Source organism: Neltuma alba, unplaced genomic scaffold, assembly GCF_004799145.2.
Source record: "Neltuma alba isolate B1F8T4 unplaced genomic scaffold, ASM479914v2 tig00010746_pilon, whole genome shotgun sequence".
Classification (NCBI taxonomy): domain Eukaryota; kingdom Viridiplantae; phylum Streptophyta; class Magnoliopsida; order Fabales; family Fabaceae; genus Neltuma; species Neltuma alba.
Window position 1 is genome coordinate 292448 of NW_021635573.1, and position 26387 is coordinate 318834.

At 36.7% G+C, this 26387-nt stretch overlaps 2 protein-coding genes, 1 non-coding gene and 1 pseudogene across 3 annotated transcripts; 1 reads left to right on the top strand and 3 right to left on the bottom strand.

Moving 5' to 3' along the window:
- On the top strand, window positions 1-81 carry TRNAL-AAG (transfer RNA leucine (anticodon AAG)). Its single transcript has one exon. It is a non-coding gene; the product is annotated as a tRNA-Leu (tRNA).
- A 15716-nt stretch (window positions 82-15797) lies between these two features.
- LOC114758781 (uncharacterized) lies at window positions 15798-20230 on the bottom strand. The gene has a single exon (XM_028947876.1). It carries the CDS (start codon window positions 16742-16744, stop codon window positions 15968-15970), a length of 777 nt encoding a protein of 258 aa, XP_028803709.1. The 5' UTR covers window positions 16745-20230; the 3' UTR covers window positions 15798-15967.
- On the bottom strand, window positions 17942-18397 carry LOC114758739 (uncharacterized mitochondrial protein AtMg01250-like). The gene has a single exon (XM_028947831.1). It carries the CDS (start codon window positions 18395-18397, stop codon window positions 17942-17944), a length of 456 nt encoding a protein of 151 aa, XP_028803664.1.
- Window positions 20231-20653: 423 nt separating the features above from the next.
- Window positions 20654-26387, bottom strand: LOC114758741 (isoleucine N-monooxygenase 2-like; annotated as a pseudogene).

A 26387-nucleotide genomic window follows, 5' to 3' on the forward strand; every position in this document is an offset into this window, starting at 1 on the left:
GTGGAGATGGCCGAGTTGGTCTAAGGCGCCAGATTAAGGTTCTGGTCCGAAAGGGCGTGGGTTCAAATCCCACTCTCCACATTTATGCGATATTTTTGCAGTCTTGTCTTTTACTTCGTCCTGATCCACGTAACCACTGGGTTGGGCCCATATGTGAGTTAGGCCCAATCAAAATGGAACAAAATACAGGAAATGATTTTTTTTAGCCCATTGTAACCCAAAAAGTTCTTTTTCAGCTCAGTATGTTCCCCATTTTGACAATTGGGGATTATTACCACCAGTAGAACTATGGAATTATTCTTTTATTAAATTCTGAATTTTAATTTAGAATAAAATAATAAAAATATTAAAATATAAAAAATTTACATGTCATCTACCAAGTAATTTTAGGTAATCTCGGTGGCTTACATTCTATTAAATTTAAAGATCATTTTAACAATAGAGATTTGATGCTCAAGATCTAAACTTTCAGCAGGGTGTTATTTTTAAATTTTTAGGGATGAGGGAGGCCACATGCAAATGAGTTAAAAGTGAGAAGTTTATATGTATTTTAGTTTAAAATATGAACAAGAAGGAGAAATTATAGACTATTGAATGTTTATTTTCAAATTGGATCTGAAAATTGAAGATTTTTTAATGAATTAGAAATGAAGTAGTAAAATAAGAATAAGAAGAATTAATTAAGCTGGCAAAAAAAACAAGGAGAATTAATTAAATAAGAAATTTAAAATTTTGAATAAAAGTTTATTAAATGGATCAAAAACAAAGTTTACAAATATTTGTTAACTACAAAAACACACCATTTTCAGAACAAATTTAATATAAAACGATAATGGATTAATTTGCAAATTTTTAAATCAATCAAATAATAAAATAAGGAATCAAATAACTAAGTTTGAATTCATGTTTACTAACGGAATTAATAAGGAATTTAAAATATTTTTAACCATAAAATATCAATTTTCAAATCAAATTTTAAAGGGTAAAGGCATTTAGCACCTGATTGCACACCAACACCCTAATACTCTTCCGGTCCTTAATATAAGACCCAATTGTTGAGTTGGTTTTTGTCCTAAATATAAGATTCATTTATCATATTTTTCAATTTTCTCTAAATTACCCTATGGATACTCCCTTAACCATAATCAAGTAGAAGAAGAGAGGGGTATTAAGAAAAATATTATGGTATTTAAGAAAAACGTGTCACATTTCTTACAATTAACTAACTTACCTAATTTCCTTATTTAATAATCAAATTAGTTAAATGGGTCTTATATTAAGAACCGAGGAGTAGCATATTAGGTGCACATAGGAAATAAAATCAGGGTGTTAGATGCTTCTTTAGCCAATTTTAAAATAATAAGATAATGTATCTTAAAATTGTGGGTTTTTAAATAAATTAAATAATAAAATCAGATTAAAAAAGGGGAATTGTTAAATATTCAATATTATTTTCAAATCAAATTAAAAAAAAAAAAAAGACAACGATAGGAGGAAGAAGGAGTAAGGAGGGCTGGTGACATCACAGAGAACAGCATTGAAAAGCACTTTAAAACTTCAAAGTTCCATACAAACAAATTAAACTACACATATTATTTACAAATATATAACTGTAAATAATCAAAAAGGGGAAAGTTAATCTGTATGATTATGAACATTCTTCATAATTGCAAAGCAGAAAGCCAGAAGCTTCTCAGATCACTTCTTCAAATACACTAATCTGCAATATAATCTAATTTCCAATGCATTTTGGTTAGATTTCATCACCAACTCGCGAGCTTGCTACTTACTGGGGCAACATGCAGATATTTAGCTGCTAGAAAAATGATCATTAATAAATCAATAATAAGAGCAGAAAAATATTCCAAATTAAAAATTATCAAAAAAATTAATTACAACATTCTGGAGTCCAGGCAAAACGATTTATTTATGATGAAACTAACCAAATGGCTTTGTCAAAGCCTTGGAGCATATCAAAATAGGCCACATGATAAGCTCCTCATAGCAAACTCAAAAATGACAAGGCAATAGGGGAACTTGATGATATGGAGATCTTTATTATGTGATGTCCCAAGTTCCAGAGAGTTACATCGGCCGCTCAATGAGGTATTCTATTTACAAAGTTATAAAGGTTAGATCTAGCAGAATGAACTAGTCTCTCACAATGTGACCAACCAAGTTTGAATTCTCGCCGGAAGAAGTATTCATCTTTAGTGCTTGACAGTGCCTCAAATCGGATTGCCTCTATTAGGAGGATACCCATACTTTAGCCAAAAAAAAAAAAAAAAACACCTAGCTTTTGCGAGAGAATTTTTCACACCCAGCTTGAATGGACATAGGATTAATGGGATGAGCATGCTGACAATCAGTTAATCATGGTTACTTCATCCGGTTTTATATTACTGAGTTGCATTTCATGGGATAACATTCTTCTCCGGAATTTCATAGAGAGGTCCCCGAGCAATAGTAAAAAAAAAAAAAAGGCCAAATCTGGCATATCCCAAAGCCATCTTGGGCCATGAAATGAGGGTCTTCTGTGCTATATTATCAATAAAAGTCTTGCTGCCATAAGATCCCCACAACTGACACACATGTCCACAAGAGCAGTAGTAAAGTGGAATTGTCAGATCAAGCCTGTGTTCTTTGATGTACTGATGAAATTTCCGGCCAAGAGTCAAATCCTGCAGCTGAGAACAAGAAGAAACCATCCCAGTCATTGTGATCTCATTTGGCTTCACTTTCTCAACCTCAATTTCCCAATAGAGATCCAATGCCTTGTCTGCTAGCCCTCTTTTAACCCACCAACTAATCATGGAATTCCAGGTTACAGGTCTCTCACACAGCTTTTATCAAAGACATCACATATAACAAAACACACTGGTACCTTCAAGGCCGAAACAACTTTCATGCAAATGGAGTTTCCACGAAAAAAACCCACGGCCACACTAGACCAAGCAATGGAGAACCGAGCATGGTTCTGCCACAGCGGTCACCGGTGCCGTCGCCGGAGAAGAAAGCACAATGGAGTGAGAAGATTTGCAAAAGCGAAGAACCACGCAAAATCTCGGACTTCGAAAGCCCAAACCGATCCAGACGTCGCTGGGTGCTGTTAGTGGAAGTCTAAGGGAATGTTTGGATTGGCGTTGAGTAAAACTGACTTTTAGTCCAACTGATTTTTATAACTAAAGTTAGAGTAAAAGTCAGTTAGAGTATGTTTGGATAGGTACTTTTAAAAAGTCAGTTAAAAAAGTGAAAGTTGTTTGGATGATTAATAGAAAAGTTAGTTTAGTTGTAAAATGACTGAAAAGGGCATGGACTTTATTGAACAGTAGTTTTTAAAATTTATGTTTTAAGTTGATAATAGTTTAAAAAAAAATATATAAAATTATTATGATAAAACAAAATAGTTTATTTGTGAATTATAAAAATAAAATATTATTATACGGAGAAAAATTAAAACACATCATAGATAATTAATGAATTATATAATGGACAAAATGAATATAAATTAAAATTCATTTGTTCTCTAATTAAAGTAAATGAAATCACATAACTAATTAGATAGTAAGCTTTGCACAATTTGGTCCCTAATTGAGTCACGAACACGATTCATTTGTGCGGCAGATGTTAAACTTGACGAGGATGCCTCACCAGTTGCATGATTATTGTCTTCATCTATTACACTTCCATGTTCAGCTTCTATAAAGCGATCATCAGTTGGAGAATTTTGCCTGATAAAATTATGGACAGCCATTGTTGCACAATATGCAGACCTGTGTTTGAAACTTGAATCTGGGCATATTTTTTAAGATTACAAACCTTTTCTTCCACCCCCCAAAAGTTCTTTCAATAGCGGATCTCAAACTTGAATGATAATAATTGAAGGCCTCATTCTGATTTGTAAATCCTGGGTGACGATTAAAGTCTGGGAGATAATAGCGCTCACGTCTGTACGGGCCAAGGTATCCCACTTGTGATGGATAACCAGCATCAACCAAATAATATTTTCCTAAAAAATCATGACTCAATTATGTTAAGGTGAAAATAATACAAGTAAAGCTGAATTTAAAAATAATTAATTTGGAAATTAAAGAAATATACCTTCAGGTGGATGAGGGAAATTCATGGATGGAGTTGAGATAGCAGAATGAAAGACGAGCATCATGTGCACTACCTTCCCAGCCCGCCAACACGAATGTGAAGCACATATTCCAATCACATACGGCCATGACATTTTGACTAGGAAATCCCTTCCTATGGATATATTTGTCTTGCCTAGCTTGACTAACCTTACAATTTATGTGGGTACCATCAATTGCTCCAATTGCATCCCTAAAAAATGGAAAGTATCGTGGATCATTTGCTATTTTTGGGTGACAATAGGAAAATGTAGGATCAGTTGGCTTGATATTTTCTCGAGATAAATTGAGGCAAGCAGCCAACACTCTATGAAAATGCCGACTGATGGTTTCTCCTGAACGCTGAAACCTTTCCTGATCATCCTATTACACTGACCATGCGCAATTGTATCAAGAATATGGCAATAGATTCATGGACACCTATGTACTTAGTATTTTGTAACCCATGTTCAACCAATTTAGAACATAATTGATGAAATGTCTCTATGTCCATTCGAACATATCCTTAGACCGTCCTTCATGCCCGTCTAAAAGTTCTTGAACCCACAAATAACCAGTTTGTTCACTAGTTCTACATGGTTGTTTGCACAGAAAAGGTGTCACATACTGACCCATTAACACACTTAGCTCTGATAATGTGTTTTCTGTCATGTAAAGCGGGAAAAATTGAGACCATTCATCTCCCCCATCATCCCCCAACCCTCGCCCCAAACCCTCCGTTGAATCAGACATAATAAATGTGTGTTACCTGTGAATAGATAAATACTAAAGGTAAGTAAAAATTTTCACAAAAAAGAAAAGAAAAGAAAAGATAATACACAATTATCATTAAACTTTAACATAATAATTAAACATAGTCATGAAACATACAATATTAAACTTAGTCATTAAACATAGTCACGAAACACACAACTTAAACCTAGTCATTAAATACATCGTCATAAACATAATACATAATACAACATTCAGGTAGAAAAAACAGAAGTCATAACAAGTCCCCTGGCACAACTCAAGGATTCTTAGGTGCAGCATACGGCGGTGGATTTTCAGCATTGTGCTTCAACCAAGCCACTAATACCTTCCGATTTTCTCTCAGACCAGCATATATGTCCCTGAAAGTCTTGTTTGCCAGCAGATTACAACACATGACACAAAGATGAGTGTTATTGACAATTTCCTCCATACTCAACAAATCAGCAGTCAGCTCAGTAGTGTTATCACTATTAGAGATTTTGTTTATTGCCGCTGCTGTACTAATGGAAGCCTTCTCAATCGAGCTTACTGCATCTGCTATTCTTTTTGTCGCTGGCATTTTTTGCTTCTTTTACTTATCCAACCCTCCACCTCTCTTCCTCTTTCCTTGGCTCCCTGAACCACTAGGTATATTGGGTGCAGTGTTTGATGTGTTTGCAGTTAAATTGATACCGTCCAAATCATCCGAAACTCCTGCACGGCGTCCAGTGTCAACACCTATCAGCCCTCTTCACTGTCCCCTGAACCTTCTTCCCAATCCATTGTGGGTCGGTAATCATTTGGCTGATCAGCCCTCTGTGGCTCAGGCTGGGTCGAAGAAGGTGACCACATATCCTGTCCTGATGCCACAGTGCCCTTGAATATAGTTTCCAATTCAGTCCGGAACTTTAACCCATGCTGCCTAAACTTTTCGTATGCTGGATTTTCCTGCAAAGCCAAAAGTAAACAAAAGTTAAATTATTTTCAAAAGTCATTAACTGCTTAAAATTAACAGAAGCTAGTTCATACCCGCTTCTTTCTCTCCCACCACTCATCAGATGCCACCACTGTGTTCCTTTCAGGGTCCCACCCTATACCGGTCTCCTTACCAATTAGCTACTCAAATGCCTTCCACTCTTTTCTCAAGTTATCCAACCTATTTTTCAACTGTCTTTTCTCATATCCTCTCCCTGTCTTTTCATTGAATGTTTTGTGAATGATGTCTCAGCCTTGCTTTGTAAACGAGGATCCTTGATGATGTTTGCTATAAATTGTGTCCATGCATATTTTGAGAAAAACACCAGTAGTGCTTACATCCCAATGCACTTTGCCTCTATCGTTACTCATTGTTCTTGATGAAATTAAAAATGTATCAAATCCACAATAAGTTTAGAATCAAGCAGTAACACACAGGAATAAACCCACAATTAACAGTGTCTGCTTAAACTTTCTGTTTAGAAGCAATCAATCAATACATTTTTAAAGTAATAATGTTTATATATCTTATCCACTTTATTCACCATAGGGCAGCCTAACCACATCCCTCTTCACCAAGATCACAAAATTCTAAATGAAACCCCTGAATAATAAGTCTCACATATTCTTAAGAATGATATTTTGAAAATAACAGAATTTACAACATGCTAAAACAAATTAGAAAAAAAAACTATTTTATATTCTAAAAAAGGAAAACAAATTCGATGTTAAACCCCGGGCACAAATATGACATTCAAGATTGAATTATATTCCTAGAATGGCTCCTAGCAGCATTTTGAGTGAAGCAGAAGTCAACACACAGGCAAACGTAGAGAAGCAGTAGCACCGAGTTGAAGGAGAGTGAAGCAAATTCATCACAGATGGCAAATTCATCACATTCAAGATTAATCAAAAATGGGAAATTCATCACAAACAACAGGACACAAAAATTAACAAATTCATCAGATACTACAAGAGAATTAAAACCACAAACCAATGTCAGAGGAGCAGACAAGTTCGAAGGAGGGTGAAGCTAAACGGACAGAAGCAGTAGCAATCGAAAGGCACAAAACTTCCCTCTGCTTTCACAGTGTATCTAAACGAAAAGGAGAACAACAATCAGAACTCAAACATAATTGGAGCTGCGAATTGGAGCTGGGAGCTGCGAGTTGAAGCTAAATTGGAACAACAATCAGTCCAGCTCAAATATATATGTATATATGCATCACACACGGTGACCTTACTTGCGAATCGGAGCCGCGAATTGGAGCTGCGAGTTGAAGACCTTCAACCAGCCCCAAGCAGAAGAGAGTGACGGAGGGAGAAGTGCCGACTTCAATGGACATGGCAAATCGAGTGGAGCAGAACAGAGTTGAAGACTTGTGTCCGAGTTGAGGCAGCCACGGTAAATCGAGTAAAGCAGAAATCAAATGGAGCAGAGATGGCTGGATCTACGGGAAGCACGGTGAAGCTCAACAGATCCGGTGAAACTAAAAAACTGAGGATGAAATGAAGATCTGGGAGAAGACCACACCGATCTGCAGCAAATCGACTTCGGCTGATCTCTGGCACATCCAACAGTAAACGAAATTGCGAGCTCGATCGAACAACCGGAGGACCACCTGAAATGGAAGAAGAACACGAGAGAGTGTGAGAGAGAAGAGCAAGGGAGAACGCTCGGCCGTGTAGGAGAAAATGGAGAGAGTGAAGGAGGGAGAATCACACGGTGACAGTCTCGGACGGAGAAGCGCCGGCGAGAGGGACGGAGGGAGAGCAGCCGGTGACGGTGAAGATGAAAGCCTGGGGGTGAGCTCTACGGACGAAGGGTTGACCTGAAATGGAAATGAAGGTGGATTCGGGGAGGGGAAATGGAGTGAGGGTTAATACTGGTAGGTCATATTTTTCAGATGCAATTAATGCTCCATAACGGTATATCTCAGTTTCAAATGCTCCAAAAGTAGCTCTGAGCTGCGTTTCCAGCGTTTACCATTTGGTTCAGAAGCTGGTTGCGTTAATTGTCCCAGCCAAACAATCATTTTTCTTCAATTCAGATGCAAACCTTGGTTTCACAATTTCCTAGGGCCGTTTAGCGTTTGGGACGGTAATCCAAACGAAGCCTAAAGCAGGCCTCAGATGCCATGTGCTCTGTTAGTGGAAGTTTAAAGCAAACGGGCTCAAATGCTACGTGCCCAAAACTGATCAATGTAGCCACAGAAAAAAAAAACAAAATACTACGTCGGTTTTGAAGTTTAATTTACTTTTACATATAATATTTTAATTCATTTTAGCTCTTATATTTATCTATTTTTAAGATAATCTTTGTAATAATTATACATATTAATTTTTATTAAATAATAGTTTAACTAATACACAAGATTAATATTGTAGGGAAGATAATATTTATATTATAAATATTTTTTGGGTGAACTATTTATTATAAATATTAAGTACTAAAGGTAGGATTATATCTAGGGGAGCTGAAGAACGTTACTATATAGAAGACGGGTGGCACAATTTGTTTTTTTTTTTTTAAGTATAGGTATCCTCCTATTAAATGCAATCATATTTGAGGTACTGTTAGGTACTAAATGTGAATACCTCTTTCAGTGGAAATTCGAATCTTAATTCACCATGTTGTGAGGAACTAACTCCTTCTGCTAGACCCAACCCTGTTGGTGCAAATTTTTCCTTTTGTTTGACAATCTTATTGCTTATTGCCGACAAGCAAGGATCCAATCCTGGCAACTAGCATTGAGTCCCAAAAAAAAAAAAAAACCTGGCAACTAGCATCAAAGTGCAACTTTGGCGGCAAGCTTATTGGATGCAGGTAGGGATCGAACCACGCTTGCGCGCCTCTGCATCACGGTGATGCTGGCATGGGCTGAAATTGCAAAATGCACCAATGGTTTCTTTACATTTGTTTGGATCAACTTTTAATTCGATTAAATTTTGAGGCAAAAGCAAGTTAGGGTGTACTTAGATTTTGGGATAGCAGTAAACAAGAAATAAAGTCACCTTAAGGAAGGAAAAAGTTCCACCATGCTGTTTGGATCAACTTTTACCGGAAGGGCATGTGAGCCAAAAAACTATATTATTATGAAAGCCATCCCTTCAGAAAAAAAGACAAAAGTCATGCAGTTGCTATGGAAAGGGGGAAAAATGACAATGAAACAGTATCGGGGAAAACAAAAAAACAGAAAATGACAACGGAGAAGGAATAAAAAGAAGGAGTCTTTTAAAAAGTTGGTCCCCTCTTATAAAAGATATGGTAAAATTACTGTAACAATCTAATAGCTTGGTGTTTGCATAGGTACCCGTAGAAGGAAAAAAAATTTTCTAATTAAGTGCTCATTAGTATTTACAGTTTTTTAATAATACATTAACTCTTTTTAGTTTGATAATTATAATTTTAATATTTTTAAAGCTATCAAATTATATAAACATAACATATATCCCTTCTGATAATGCTTAAATTTAATCCATTCTGCAACGCCTAACTCTTATATACTAATTAGGTTAATATCAAGGCTGTAAACCACTTCTGCCAGGTTTCTAATCTAAGAAAAAATCAGCCAATTTTTTTTAAATAACTTTTCAAAACTCATACTTTTAAAAATCAAACTCTCATATAGGGGTTGAACCTGTAAATAATATTAGAATTCACTGTTTAAAAAATTCAAAACTTTCAAAAACCTGTCTAGATCATCACAATCAAATCCTACCTATAACTTACTAATAATAAGAGACCAGGAATGATTTTACACCAATAGGTCCCAACTCACAGATAATAAGCATATATATTCAGACTCACTACTATTAATATGCTTAAACATAACGGTCATCTCAGCTGATAACACTTACTTGAACTCAGTGGTGTATACACCTCCTTATGGAGGGTACAAAAGTGTAATATATATATATATATATATATAACAAATAATTGCTACTTGCTAAAATAACTAAGATATAGATATAATTAAATATTTTGCATATTTATACATAAAGAGGCAGGCATTCCTACTCTTCTCATAGCCCACTTTCTTCTCGTGGTACAATCTCCTTTCCTTTGCTACCACTTCCCTTAGTTATATCACACGGAAATGAGAGTGAGATTCTAACGAATTCCCTAGTAGTAATTTCTATCAAATAAAAGTGCAAATCACATAAAACATGCAAAACATGTCAAAACAAAACATCAACTTGTAAGCTAATGTAGTTAAGTATTTATGTGTAATGACAAATAGATAAGTTGAATAAATAATGCGCAAATAATTGGCAAATACTGCCCCATGTCTATCAGCTACATGTGATCACAGCTAAATAATCAATTCAAGAAATTAAAGATTACATGTTCTCATGCTTTAAAATAGCAATATGGCACAAACAGATATGCAGCAATCATATCACAATTGTAAGATACAAAAGAACTAGTGCCTGGGGAGACCGCTTCCAAATCAAACTGGCTTTCTTCTTTTTGCGCTGTGTCCTTGGTGGGCTTATACAAATATCAAAACCTATTACGTATGTAAGGGTAGGTTACTGCTTGATTCAATTATAATCTATAAGTTAAATAACTTTCTTTAAATAATTTTAACTTTTTTCAATTTTACCCTTACTTAATAATTGATCATCTTGGACAACTTTTCTTATCATAATATGCCTTGTCAAATGTTTTTTGTTCTCTCCATAACCCCAATCACTTACCTTACTTAATAACTAGTTAATTTGGTCAAAATAACATTATTTTATCTAATATAGTTAAGGACATTTAATGCTTCCTTCGCATACCCCACTTGATAACACTTTTAATCTTTAACAATGTCTTAACACTTGAAAGCATATTCCAACATTTTTAAATACTTGCTCAAAAGTCCAAGTTTTGATCAATAAGTTCCTCATTTCTTTTGACTCTTTATTTGAACTTCCCAACTTCCAAGAGCACACACATACAAGTCTCCTATCTTTAGAATATTTTCTATTAACACTTCATATTAAATGTCAAAATTATTTTCCAGCTTCGAAAATCATCACCCCCCCCCCCCCCCAACACACACACTCTCCCCCCCCCCTCTCTCACTCCTTATTAATTCACCAATCAATTATAGCTTAGCTTTATCTTATCTATAACTCCTTCCTTCCTTTATTCAATTTTCATAATAGGACATAAGTTTCCCACTATTTTCTTGAGTAACTTTAGCTTAATTATTATCTAATTCCCCTATAATATTTCAAGATTAACGTTCTTAAACCCAACAGTAAGCTACACAAAAGTTTCAGCTTTCCCAACTATCATCCTCACACGGTTTTACATTATGGTACCATAACCTATGCTACATTTCCCATGAAGATTTTATGCAACTCCTCTATTCAACCCCTTACTCAAATCTGGAAAATTTCCAGATTTAAAACAATGCCTAGTCACCCTTGAAATGCCCTCAAACTTGATTTAACGGCATAAACAAGTTACATTCAACTTTTAGCAATATAAACTACAGCCTAATTAGTTTAATTCAACTTAACCATCCAATCTCTAAAATTTCCAACCATTACACCATCTTTAATTATCACTTTAGAAACTTTAATCACATTTTAATACCTTGGGAATACTTGATAAGTTTCAAACTTCCTCTTTTAGTTCCCACAAAGGCCTAAACAAATAGACACATATAACCTTCATAGCTTATAATGTCCTTAATTTCTCTTATAATTTGGACGGCACCTCCTTCTAATTTCCAGAAAATTCTCATATCCCACACTTACACTTCACATATTCATCATGTAAGCTTTCTTCCATTCCCCACTGTGGAATCTGACGCTGCAGCACCGAAAACAACAAGCCAAATTCGAAAATTCCTTGGCTTAACATCAACCACGCACACATACACGTATACTACTTCTTTTACTTAATATAACAGCTTGTTTGATTTTTATTTTGATTCTAAATATAATATCTCAATTTATTTTATTTCTCATATTTATCTATTTTTTTCTAAATAGTTCTTATAACAATAGTAGCTCTATCCAATACAATTGATTAGTAAAGATATTTTTGAAAATTCAGCACCTATTTATTATGAATAATTAACTTCTCTTAATCTACTCAAATTAGTAGTCAATTAACTCTTATATTAAGGAGCTTAGCTAGTATCATATATCGATGACCATGCGAGCCGATTGGTTTATGAGTGAGTGGCTGTGTGTGTATCCTCTCCTTCAACCCTCACAATTCGATGCCACTTTAATTAATCTTTTAACCCCTGTTCCGGTCGACAAAAACAGAGCAAGGAAATCCACATGCAACCACAATTATCAAAAGGCAACACTTATACTCACTTACACAAGATTTAATCTACTTGTTCCATCATTATTTCGTTTGTTTTCCCCCATTTCTTCGTAACCCAGAAATTTCATTTTCCCATCAACTCTTAAATGTCACAGAGAATGGAGAAAAGAAGGGTAGGAGAGTGCTCAGAACGCTCACCTTAGCCTAAAATTACAATTGCATGTAAGCTTCACCACCTCCTGTCACTCCTCTAGCTTCGCCGATCTCTGGTTCTCTCTCTACTCTCACTCTCGGTCACTCTATTTTCGGGAGCTCCGAGCGTAAGGGTATCGGCGTGCGAAATTACCATTATGCGCTTCACTTCATTCCTTACTTCTATTTTCATCCTTTCTCTACTACTATGAAACTGTAAAATAAATCTAAAGATTAACCCATAGTATTTTATATGGATTTTTCTTATCCATTAACTTCATTGACCCATAAAATAATTCTTCTAACAATTTTGGGACAAAAATTAACTCCTAACTTTTTTTTTTTCTTGAATTTGCTAAGCAAATAGTCCTTAATTTCATAAATTAATTCTTAGCTTGTTCTAAAGATTTTATACCTCAATTAGCACCTTTTTTTCATCAAATAATGATTCTAAAATTTCCAAATCAAATATAAAACTCTAGGTATTTTTCTCAGAATTTTCTAAGAAGATAAACCACTTTTGTTTTGAAAATTAACTTTTAAAATTATCTAAGCCATTTTTGTGGAATGAATTTTTTCAAAATATTCGTAGGTCTTTAAATAAATATTTCATAATTTTTTCCAGTTTTATTTAGACACTAAATAATTTCAATGAATGTTCTTTTCCATTTTTTCTAGGGACAATAAAAAAAAAAGAAATTAAAATTTTGTAAATACCAGATAAAGAATGTCAATAAAAATTTATTGTTATTTACAAATTCAAACTTGTCAATACCAAATAAAATTGTGTTACGAAACCTACTGTGGGATTTGCAATTTTTAGCTTCTTCTGTCATTCTCCTTTTTTGTTAAGTCAAAAAATTCGGGACGTTACACAATTATATGGTCATATCAATAAATATATTTTGTATTTAATAAACTAATTTTATTTTTAATCATTTTACATTTAGACTTATTTTTAAATTTATCATTCGAACAAGTTTTAGCTTGTCCAATTGACTTTTTTTTTTATAATAGCTAATTCAAATATAAATCATATTATGCTAACTAACTTTTATTATAACTTAAAAATTAAGTTAAATGAAATAAAAATTTTTTTTTATCACTACTAATAATCCAAATACACCCTTAAAAGTATAAGTTAAGGTTTGTTTGGGTGCTCTCCAAAACTATGGTTTGGAGGTAAAACCATAGTTTGAGTAGCATGTCACTCAAATAGTATCAATTTTGGAGAAATAATCTGAAATCATGGTTTGGGCAAAAACCATGGTTTTGGAGCCCAAAACCATGATTTCAGGAGAAGTATATCCATTCTACTTTTGGTTCAAATTAGAGAGTATGATTGTGCCTATCAAAGTAGATCTCAACAATAATATGATTTTAACATCCCTCAATTATTTTTTTATAAACATATTTAATCTTATATCTTATAAATATATATACACATATTAATTAATTATTAATTATATTATCTCATGTATTATTAATTATGTTGGTAAAAAATATATTATTGACAATTTTATTCCTTCAAATTAAAATCTATCATAAAATCTATCTTTTATGTAGTTATCATAATTTGTATATATAAAAAGTACTTCTAATAACAACTATCTAAATACTCTTACTTCTCAAAATCACTTTTTCACAAAATTTATTTTTCACAGAGGGGGTGTTTGGATACCTTGAAAAGTGCTTCTCAGAAGCACTTTTCCACAAATCGAGATAAACTCCTCCACATATTTACCTCGTAGATCGTAAAATCACTTCTGAAACTATGGTTTGGTTTCCATCCAAACATTCTCATCTATTCTCCAGAAGCTATTCTCCAAACCATGATTTGGTTTATTTTCACTTGTCATCGAGAGAGAAAAAATGACTATGACAAGAAAGAGAAGAGTTTTGAAGTGGGTCCCACTTTGCTTTCACTAAAAAAACAACTACTCCAAAAGACCTAATAATTCAATATTTATAAAAATATTCAACAAAAGAAAAAAAATTAAATAATAAAATTTAGGGAAAATTGGAGGAAAATTCCCATTTGAAATTTTACGATACCAGTCCATGAAAGCTTCACAAGGATGCTCCTATGGCCACAGGTATGCACATCCCTCACGGTGTGGCTCCCATGTAGAATGTTATCAAATATTCTACAAATTAAACTAGAAAACCTACTGCCTCTAGCCCATAGCATAAAAAGTTTATTAACTAGTTTGAGTTACTTAAAAAATTAATTAAATTAGTTATCTATCTATCTACTTCTAATATGAAATCTCACAATACCTGATTATGGAAAAACAGGTTTACAGGTCATGAGAACACGCTAATTCTATGGTGAGCCAACTTTGAATGTCCGCCTTTTACATGCAAAGTAAACATTGCACCTTGATATAATATATATATATATATATATCATATTTGATTGATTTTAGAGGGTTGTACTCTCAATTGAAGGTGAATGTAATTTCCCCCTTCCACATACCTTCCACACATAATTGTCATCATGAAATCTTTGTTGACGTCTATTTCTTGAAAAGAGCTATGTGAGGTTGTAACCAAGGTTTCCATCCAGAAGGTTGAGATTGCTTATGGGTGGACTCATGATGGGTGCTCATGTGGTTGCAAACCTTTATGTGAGAATGACGAACTTAAATGCGAAAGTTGCCCGGGCGACATATTGATGATTGAGCTCAAGTATCATTATTTGTTATTTTACCTCCAAACTGAGCATGCCTTTCCCCATTAATTTACTACACTTTACAAAATGAAGATCTTACTAAAATATTACTTCATGTCGTTTGATAAATCTGATTCCATTAATTTATACGCACCTTACAAAATGACATATGCCGGTTGAATAAATCTTTCCACATTAATTTATACGCACCTTACAAAATGAGGACCTAAAAACAAAGCAAGCGAAAGAGTGATTTTTTACGTTACATTGCACTAAGTAAGTTTTGGACTCACTGACCGTACTCAAACATTTGCGCTTCCCCAACTCTCCTGATTCCAGGGGAAAAAACCAGTTCTTTCCCACAAGAATTGAGCAATTGTATGGGTAAAGAAATGATTGTCAAGTTGAAAATTAAAAAAAAAAAAACATCAAGTTTTGAAATAGTAGTATGGGAGTGATCCAGTTCACAACTAATGAAAAGATGCTCGCAAATTTTGCCTACCCTGATATACAAGTATTCAACCAACTCTTTCTCTAAATCTTAGCATTAAATGTTTCAATCCACCATCTTAGACCTACTGTCCACAATTATGTAGGGAAGTTAATAGAACAACATAATAACTCACTCTTGAGACGCTTATGGTTAACACACTTCAGTTGCACAGCATCCAACAACGCTAACATGTGGCATTGCGGGAAAAGATAATGATCTCTCAATATCCCAGTTGCTTGGCTCACCAAACTCAACGTCCAAACATAAACAAAGCCTCCTGATTCCCCAGTTGCTGATAAAGGGACGAGGTTGTCGTCTAACCCATCAATTTCAAACCCTAGCTTTATGAAGCCACCTTTTTTTTTTGACCAGGGGAAAAAACATCCATAAAAACAGAAACAAAACACAACGAGTTCAGTACAACAAGGGAAAAGAAAGAAACACACGCAAAGAAACTAGAACAAGGAAGAAACAAAACTTCAGCCAACGCCTTCCCTATCAGCTTCAAGCGAGGTCTGGTCGTTCCCCGGATTGTGCTTATCAGTTGCATCTTGAAGTAGAATGGAAGCTAGAGGAGGTGGCAGTACAAGTATCAGACCGTGGGGTCCCACCTCCCTTGAAGCAGAAGCGGCCAAAAAGTCGGCAGCACAGTTTCCCGCACGGGAAATAAAAGAACAAGTCAGCGTACTTCGTGATGCAATCTGATCTATGATATCGTTGACTAGACCTTGTAGCAGCCAAGGGCAAGAAGAAGGGGACTGAGCAGAGATCGCATCAATAAGCACTTTACAGTCTCCTTCCAAGATGACATTCGAGAGCCCCCATTCTTCAGAGAGTGAGATAGCTTTAGTCAAAGCCAAGATTTCAGCATGGAGCGCTGAAGAGGCCACTACAGCCTTTGACCACCCTCGCAAAAACAGCCCATAGGAGTCTCTACAGATTATACCAATGCCAGCTTTACCTGTTTTTCGATAGTAGGCCCCATCATAATTTAACTTCACACGCCCAAAATGTGGCTTCCTCCACCTAGTAGCAGATTTAGGCAGTGCCATTTCTGTATTAGTGGGCAATAGTTCGTTAGCTTCCCAGAAGTCCCTCATCATCTTATTGGCAGCTTCAATGACCAAGGTAGGGTTTGGGGTTTCTTGTTCAAAAACCAACTTGCATATGAATTTCCATATAAACCAACATAGAGTAGCTAGGTAGGCCTTCCCATATTCAGAATCTTTCAATTCATGCAAGAGAAAGTTTTCCATCCAAAAGGATATGCTCCGGACATTGCAGTGGTTTACTATGATTCCCAGCGGACTTCCGAACCAGGCAAAATTCGTCCAGTTGCATAGCAGAAACAAATATTCAAGAGTTTCTGTTCCTTCTCTACAAATCAGACATATAGGATCAGGAGCACTTTTGCGACGGTATAGAGCTTCTTTAGTTGCTAGGGCCCTGTTTAGAATTCTCCAATGAAGTTCTTTACTCTTGGGGCAGTTTTGAGTTTCCACACAGCAGCCCAGATTCTAGTATCAACTTTTAGTGATGGAGTAGCTTTCGTTACTGCTAGATTTAAATCGACCTTAGTCAAGGCTGCTCTATATCCGGCTTTTACTGTATATTTTTCGTCTTTTGAAGCTGCCCAAATAAGTCTATCAGCTGTACTCAATACGGGAAGAGGTATGTTTAAAATGAGGCTCAAGTACTTGCTCTCAACTTGCTCCCTTATAGGGTCCAGATTCCACTGTCTTTCACTGATTAGGCTCGAGACTAACAAATCCTCATTAACCTCCTCATCATCTTTCTTAGGAAGGAGGAATTTATCTGCTCCAGGAACCCAAGGGTCTTTCTAGATTTGGATGTAGTGCCCATTACCAATTTGCCAGCATAGATTCTATTTCAAGAAATTACGTCCTGTGAGAATGCTATCCCATACCCAAGAAGATTTGGGACCTTTTTTTGCCTCCATGAAGGAGGAATTAGGAAAGTAGATACTCTTCAATATTCGAACCCAAAGACTCTCTGGAGACTGTAGGATACGCCATGCTCTGTCTTAGCGAGTAGGGCGTCGTTGAAGCCCATAAAGTCTCTAAATCCTATTCCTCCTTCCTTCTTGGTCCTTGAGAGTGATTTCCATGCTTTCCAATGTATTTTCCCTCCTCCCTCAGAATTGCTCCAGAAAAAGTTTGAGACTAGTTGGTCTAGAGCTTTGTAGGTTTGTTTTGGGAATTTAAAACAGCACATAGGGTAGATAGGAATGGCATTAACCACTGCCTTTATCATGACCTCTCTACTAGTGAAAGAGAGGCATTTCTTCTTCTAGTTTTGAACTTTCCTTCCCATTTTGTCTCTTACATAAGCCAGTGCTGCTTGCTTCGAAGATCCCCACAGAATTGGTAGACCCAAGTATTTCCCTGGATCAGAGGTGGCTTGGATATTTAGACAAGAAGCTATCTGACTCCTCACCTATTAGGAGAGAAAAACAAGCTTGATTTATCATAGTTGACTCTTTGTCCAGAACATTTACAGTACTCTCGGAGGATTTCCATGAACAGCCTGCAATTTTGAGCCTCGGCTTGCATAAAGATAATGGTATCATCAGCGAAAAGGCAATGGGTAAGCATCGAGCCGCCTCTGGTGATATTAATACCCCTAAAGTTACCATGTTTGGCGTGGATAGAGAGCATTGAGGAGAAGACTTCGGATGCCAGAATAAACAGATAGGGGGAGAGAGGGTCTCCCTGCCTCAAGTCTCTTTGGGGTTTAATCTGAGCTATTTTCCTCCCTGATAGCTGGATATTAAATGAGACACTACTAATACAATCCATGATCCAGGCAATCCATGTATCACAGAAATTTAGTTTCTTCATCATCCCTTCAATGAAACCCCACTCTATGCGATCATAAGCTTTATTCATGTCCAGTTTTACTGCCACTTCATATTTATCCCAGATTTTTTGTTCTTAAGGTAGAAGGCCTCATGAACAATGATGTTGTTATCTTGGATTAGTCAGTTGGGGATAAAGGCCCTCTGGTTTTCAGAAATGCAACTATCAAGCACTAATCTCAATCTGTTGGCTAAAATTTAGCCACAATTTTATAAGCACAGTTACACAAGCTTATTGGGTATACTAGGAGACAGATTCAGGGGTGTCCACTTTAGGAATAAGAATCAAGTTAGTTTCATTCAAGGCATTTATTGAACTATTCCTTTCAAAGAAACCCCTAACTAGGATTAAGAGAGAAGATTTTACCTCGTCCCATGAGAACTGGTAGAAGTGGCCATTGAAACCATCAGGGCTGGGGGCTTTGAATGCCCAAGTTGGAAAGTGGCTTCTTTGATTTCAGCTTCTATCACTGGGAGAGTGAGCCACCTGTTTTGCTGTTCTGTGATTTTGGGTTGCGTGTAGAAAAACTGGGTCTAACTGTGAAGCTGGGTAACTTCTGAAAAGAGAGTTGTAAAATTTGCTATCAAGTTTGCAACCCCTTCCTCTTTTTCAACCCATTCCCCATTTTGATTCTTAATTCTCACAATCAGGTTTCTTTGTCTTCGCATAAGAGTAGATCTATGGAAGTACTTAGTATTGAGGTCTTCTGCTTTGAGCCAATTAGTACGACTTCTCTGCCACCAGTACACTTCTTCCCTTTGCCAAACACTCTCTAATTCAGAAGTTAGAGAGTCAATGTTGTGTTTCATCTCCTCTGTGTACACTCCCCTCTTTAGCTCTTCGATTCGACCAATTAGGGAGTTGATCAGTTTCCTGTTGTTGGGGAACACTGTTTTGCTCCACTGGATGAGCGCCTTTCTGCAATTGTTCAGATAGTCCACAAATACTTGGATTCCAGTCACTGGATACCTTTCTTCCTCCGACCAACAGTTTCTGACTATATTCAGGAAGTCCGGGTGGGTTACCCATATAGCTTCAAACTTGAAAGACTTGGGAGTTATCATGTCGTTGTAGCACAATTCCACCAGGAGAAGATGATGATCCGAAGCTATAGGTTCAATATGGAGCACTAGAGCCTTCGGGAAAGCTTCCTTGAAACAGAGGTTCCCAAAAGCGCGATCAATTCTTTCTTTGACATGGTCTGCCCTAGTTCGCTGATTACACCATGTGAATCTTGATCCCTTAGCTATCAGTTCGAGTAGCTCACAATCAGAGATAAATTGTTGAAAATTCAGCACTCGGCGAAGAACATGGGGGTTACCACCCCATTTGTCATCTTGTGATAATATATCATTGAAGTCGCCTACGTAAAGCCACGACGCTAACATAGAGGAGGCAATGTGTCGTACTTGGTCCCAGATTTTTCTTCTGTCTCCCTCTCTGGGTGGGCCATAAATGAAGGAAATATACTCAGGTAGATTTACTGAATTAGAGGAGACTTTTGTATGTATAATATTCTTTGAGCTGCTGATGATGTTAATCACTACTGAATTTAGCCACCAGAGGGCTAGGCCGCCTGACTGACCGCAGGGTGGAATTATCCAGCTTTCTTCAAATCCGTATCGATGCTTAATACGGTCCATATAACGGGTTTGTTTTTTTGTTTCCATTAAGAAAACAATTTGGGGATTGTTTTTCCTTACCTCCTTGCTGAGGTTCTTTACTACCAAGGGTTTCCCCAGCCTTGGCAGTTCCAGGATAAGATACTCATGGTTGTTGGGTGGCTGTTGATGGACAGCCACCAGAACCCTCAGTGATATTTGCAGCCAGTGGATTCGTTGGATTCTCATGAGCTCTAATCCAGCTCTCTGGGAAATCAATCTCTTTGTGGTGGGTAGGAGTCTGATTTACGCCGAAGTAGCAGTCCCTTCCCACATCTACTCCTACCTATTGTTAGGTGAATGACGGCTACGTTCCTTCCCATAGTCATACCAGATTGCTTTTGGGTTCCCCCCACTCTCCTTCGTTTGCTCTTGCTCACGCGCCGCCTGCCGTTTTCGGCAGTCCCCCTTATGCCAGTTCTTGTCAAACTGAACTAAGGCCTCCTCCTTATCTCTCTCTGCTCCAGTCGTTGTCCATGGCCCATAAGCTCGTTCTCCTTTCTCATTGACCATAAGGTCCTTCTTGCACGTTCTTCCATCATACCTATGAAGCCACATTTATAACAATACGATTGTAGGCATTCATACTTCACCGATATCCAAACCTCTGAGCCATCGGGTCTCGCTATCCAAAAGCATAAGTTAAAGGGCCTTTAATGTCGATCAGCACTCTGGCACGAGCAAAGCTTCTTGTAAACTTTCCTTCAATCTTCAGCCTCTCATACCAGACTAAATCTCCCACTGAGCTGCTCATGCTCCAAACGTTTTCTTCACATTCTAGTATTCCTAGAGGGACATTATGGAATTGGACCCAGAAGGGGGTTTTGTCGAAGGAGACCTCCTCCAGGACCTTGAATTCTGACCACTCCTGTATACTCATGAGAGATCCTTGTATTAACCAGGGTCGTCCCTTCATTAGTCTGCATTTCTCCTTCATCTCTGTGAACGTAAAAATAAAAGCATCTTCACCCATTTCAACAACATCTACCGTTTCGTTCAGGTTCCATCCTTTACGGATCGTAGCTATAACAGCTTTCTTGTTAACCCTTTTTTCAGACAGAAATGACTTTGCCAATGAGCATAGTACTCTTCTTCGATCTTTCCTGGTTTCTCCATACCATTTCTACCCTTCGGCCCCTTCGGTGGCTTCCTCCTTCGGGGTCGTTCATTTTGTAGCTTCGTAGCTTCTACCTCCTTCCTTTCAGGCTTAAATCACAAACACTTGCTTGATTAGCACTAGGAGCTAAGAAGGTGAAACAGCGAACACTCACTCTAACTCTTACTCACACAGACTCTCTCACACCAGTACCTCGGCTTCACTAATGGAAACCAGGGTACTCTTAGAGCGGAAGACCCCAGTGGGTGGACTCTGTACACTCCACTACCACTACGGGCAGTACCTTACACTCTCAGTATGAGAGAAAAGCTCCCCGTAGCGAGAGCACTTTGATTTTCTTTCTTTAGCTTTATGAAGCCCCCTAAAGAACACTAAAAAGAAATGTGAATATAAAGACTGATTTTTAGGTTTCCAGTTGCGAAATTGTCAATTGCAAACATTTCTGTTTTCACAGAAAATGGTATCCTTGGGAAAATGTTGGAGTCTTGCTAATTTTGACGTCGGCCCACACATCTTTTCATCCCAATATTTTGAATAGTATCCGAATTCATAGTTCTAGTATCAGTTAAGTTTAGTTTAGTAGTAAAATTGGATTGGGAGAGCTAATTGGATTGTGCACTGTCTAATGAATTAAAATAACAAAAAATCGACTTTTAATAGAATAAACTTATAGGTTACTCGATAAATTAAATAAAAATTTTTAAGTTATTACTATTTACTCATCATATTTAAAAAATGCAAAGATCCATATGAAATAAACTTTTATTATGGTCACGTTCATACAGTTCACAAATATTTGACCAATACTTATTTTCCAAGGCAAGATTGAAGGTGCATAGAGAAAAATGATGGTACTCTACAGTGAAAATAATGGATGAGAATACGAACTGCATCGAGAAATAATGCCTCAATATATAGCGCGCATAACATAACAAATTGGCATCAGAACTCATAATTCTAATTTAATTTAGGATAATTCCATAACCAGTTTTTATCAACAATTATTATTATTACTTATTATAAACAGTTCCACTAAACATTATGTACTGCCCGCCATGCTTTTCTTAGCTTCTATTATGGCAATATATAAGGGATGGATGACAACTGTAAACTTTTTGAAGTTGGTACCATCTTAGTGCTTGTTTGGTCATGCTGCAGAACACTTATAAGCATTTTCATACAAGTTGAGATAAAACTCTTTTTACATACTTACCTTATACTCTTTAAATCATGTTTAAGAAGCTATTTATAAACCATTTCAAATGGGTCCTTATTATATCGCATCATGTATTGCTCACAAGCTATTCAAAGTATTAATTACCTTCTATTGAAGATTATAGACGTAATGCATGAGGATATTGGCTCCCTCCATTCTTTTGGCATGAAGCCACTGATGCTTCATGGGAAAAGCAAGTCCTTGCTTATCACTTTCTTCAGCTTCTTCCATTGCTCTCCAAGTTCCGTCATTAAATAACCAGCTGATATGAGATCAGATGACATGCCCATAGGTCTTGTTTCTTCAAGAACTCACACGCAGTAGCTGGGCTAGTCACTGGGATAAGAGCTTGGAATAAGACCACAAGGCTGAGAAGAGGCAGAAGGAAGAATACTCCATGGCTTGAAAACTAAAGGGATTAGGCTGTAGACACCATAAGAGATGAATGGAAATTATTGTTGAGCCTGTGACTACTATATATATATATATATATATATATATAAACGCTTCGTGGCTATTCATAGGGGTTAGCTAATGACTTAGTGCTGCTGCAGGGCAAAAAGTGTAGCATCTGGCTTGTTATAAAATAACATTACTTTCGGTTTTAATTATAAGACCTAGTTTGTAAACTGTAACCTAAGTTTTATAATTAGGAGTGGGGGCAGTATTAAGAATAAAAGATCATTAGATCAATATTCCTTCCATGTTTAATTATTTATGAGTCATTTTCTACTATATATTTTACATGAATTAAGATAGTTAAGAATAGTTTATAAATCCCATCTTTTCACAATATGACGCTCCTCAAATGCGATTTTTTAATTCAGCCTTGCTTGTTTATCTCAATTCCTTTCTACTTTATCATTACTCAACAGTATACATAACACACTGATAGTATTATTGAAAAAAAAATTATGGGTTAAGGTGCATCCAACACCTTAAAATATTTTCTCAGGTGTATCCAATACCCTAAAGTATTTTGTGGTGCATCCAACACCTTGAAATATTTTCTCGGTTGCATCCAAAACCCTAAAGTATTTTGTTGTGCATCCAATACTCTGAAATATTTTTTTTAGGTGTGTCTAGCACCTAAAAATATTTGTCGGTGGATCCAGCACCAAGGCAAAAATATTTCAAGGCGTTGGGTGCTCCTAAAATATACTTTGGGGTGCTGGATGCACCACAAAATAGTTTAAGGTGCTAGATGGACTCGAAAAAATATTTTAAGATACTAGATGCACTTTGACCCAAAAATTATTAATCATGATTTATAAATAAAAACATAAAAAAAAATTATCAAGAGTGGTATGATACTACCTCGGGTCCTTAATATAAAACCTCATTTAATTTTTATTTTAATCCTAAATATAAGACCCTAATCCACTTTGTCTCTCATATTTAAATATTTTTTCCTAAGGTGATCCTTCTAATAATGGTAGTTGTAGCCAATACACTTGATTAGCAAGGCTATTTTAGGAAAGACAACACATATTTATTACAAATAACTAATATAACTTATTTTCTTAATCTTTTTAAATTAGTCCATTAGCTCTTATAATTAAGATAGAAAGTAATAGTTGCATGTGTAATTGTAGATTGCCCAGAAAAAGACAGAAAATTCATAGAATGACGTGACCTGCAGCTCGGACGCCCTTGTCGACGGGGAAGGCATAAACTTTTCTATCCACCCACGCGGCGATCGATCGTCCGTGTTCTTGTGGTTCGATTTTGACCTTTATTATTTACCCGCCGACAATAATTATTTATCAGTGGGGACATTAATCTTTCATATACTTAGGCCAAACAATTAATGGGTTGCAATATTGGATTTGGCACCGCCTGAATTCCGAAAACCATTCAATATATTGTTTCTTTTTTTTTTGTGGCAAACAAAAGCATAAATATTAGAGACAAAATAGATTGGGGTCTTATATTTAGAACCGAAATAAAAATCAAACGAGATCTTATATTAAAAATCAGAGTATTACGTACACTATAATATAGTGTACCGAGATGAACGAGACAACTAAAATCATACTAATAGATTGTAGTAATGTTATATTACCCTGGCTAAATTAACCCAACAGGTAAACCTCATGAGGCAACCTTGGTTTTGCAATGACCAACAGTGGCTGCGCGATGAAGGGGTCTGTCTCGGACTGAACCAGTTCAACTGGTTGGTGAGGTGGAGCACTGCAAGTGAACCCATGGACCAACCTGGCAAGCAGCATAACAGAGAGAGCGGTCCCAAGCATCATTCCGGGACACCCGCGTTTTCCTGTAGAGAAGGTTATGAACCGCAGATCTGTTTCTGACAAGAACACTTCTGAACCATCGTCCGAGAGGTGTCGTTCTGGTTTGAACTTAAGAGGATCCTCCCAAACCTTGGGGTTTCCTAGCTCCTGTCTGCTCAGAATCACGTGACTGCCTTTGGGGATGAAATAGTTGGAAACCACTGTGTCACGCATAGGCACATGAGGGACGTTGAATGCAGCAATCGGATGAAGGCGAAAGGCTTCTCTTAGGCAGGCTTTGATGTAGTTGAGTTTTGGTATGTCTAATTCTTGAACAAGCCTGTCCTTACCCACTACTCGATCCAATTCCTCAGTGGCTTTTCGAAGAAGCTCTGGCTGGTTCATCATCTCTGCCAGTGCCCATTCTGCAGCGTTTGATGGATTGTCGACTGTTGCACATATAAGATCCTGCAAAATAAATAAAGTTCTTCCGATTCATTTTTGTGATTGCTTTAATCATGTTCTCTAAAATTCTCCTTCTTAAAAAGCATTAAAAAAATTGAAGGATATGTGAAGTAGACAAGAGCATTAACTGTAATTTCAGCTTTGATTTCTTGCATGGATAATAGGGGGTTATTATCAGCATCCTTGAGAGAAATCATAACATCAAGCAGGTCCTCCGTCTCCGTCTTGGTGCCATCCTTCCATTGTTTGATTCCTGCTTCAATGATGGGATCATGATACTTGTTCACTATCTTCACAGCGTTCTTCAACTGTCTCTTTTGCCCATCCAAGTCAAATCCCCTCAAACATGGCACGAACACAGAAGGCATACAGGTATTTGAGAATTATGAACACTGCACCCACATGTTCTATTTCCTCCAACCCTGGCCCTCCCTCCTCGCCACCAGCTCCGAAACACCTGTTACGTACAGAAATATAAAACAAATTGTTAAGGCATGCATATTTGATTGCAGTCTCTAAAATTATCTCTTTCTTTTCTCATGAAGCCGTAGTCTACTCACTTCTTACTAATGTGCAACTTTCTTTTCTTTTTTTTTGTACAGTAAAAGTTTAGGTAAGTCCAAGGTTTCTTATAAAAACATGACGGAGGGAGTACTAGGTTATTATTATTATTTACACTAATATATGCATACAAGTTACCTCTGATTGAAGATGATTTTCCTGATGACATTCCCACAGAAATGCTGAGCAGCAATCCTCACATTCACAAGGCCTCCTTCATTGTTATTCTGACTCATATAAACGTAGCGCACGAGGTTATCAGCCTCCTCCACTCTTTTGTGATGAAGCCACCTATGCCTGGCCGGAGAAAGCAAGTCCTTCACTATCATCTTCTTCATCTTCTTCCACTGATCTCCATAGGGCACGGCGGCCACAGTTAAATAGCCACGAGAGATGAGATGAGTGGACATGCTGATAGGCCTTGAAGCGAAAATATCGTCTTGTTTCTTCAAGAACTCGCAGGCTATAGTAGGGTCGATCACTGGAATCACATGGACATTTCCTAACTTGATACATGCAATCTCAGTGTTTAAGTTCTTCACAAGCTGGTGTATCCATTGGACGCAGACTTGCTGCAAAGCAGTTCTGGTAAATTGCCAATAATAGGCCATGGTTTGGGACCTGGAGGGAGTTTGTGTTTGCAGAGCAATGGAGGGGTAGAGCGACGGTATTTTAGGGTTTTAATGAGTCTGAAGAGAGCAATTATGAAGATCATGGCATAAAACCAAAATGGTGAAATGAAGGAGAAGAAAGCTGTGGACTCCAT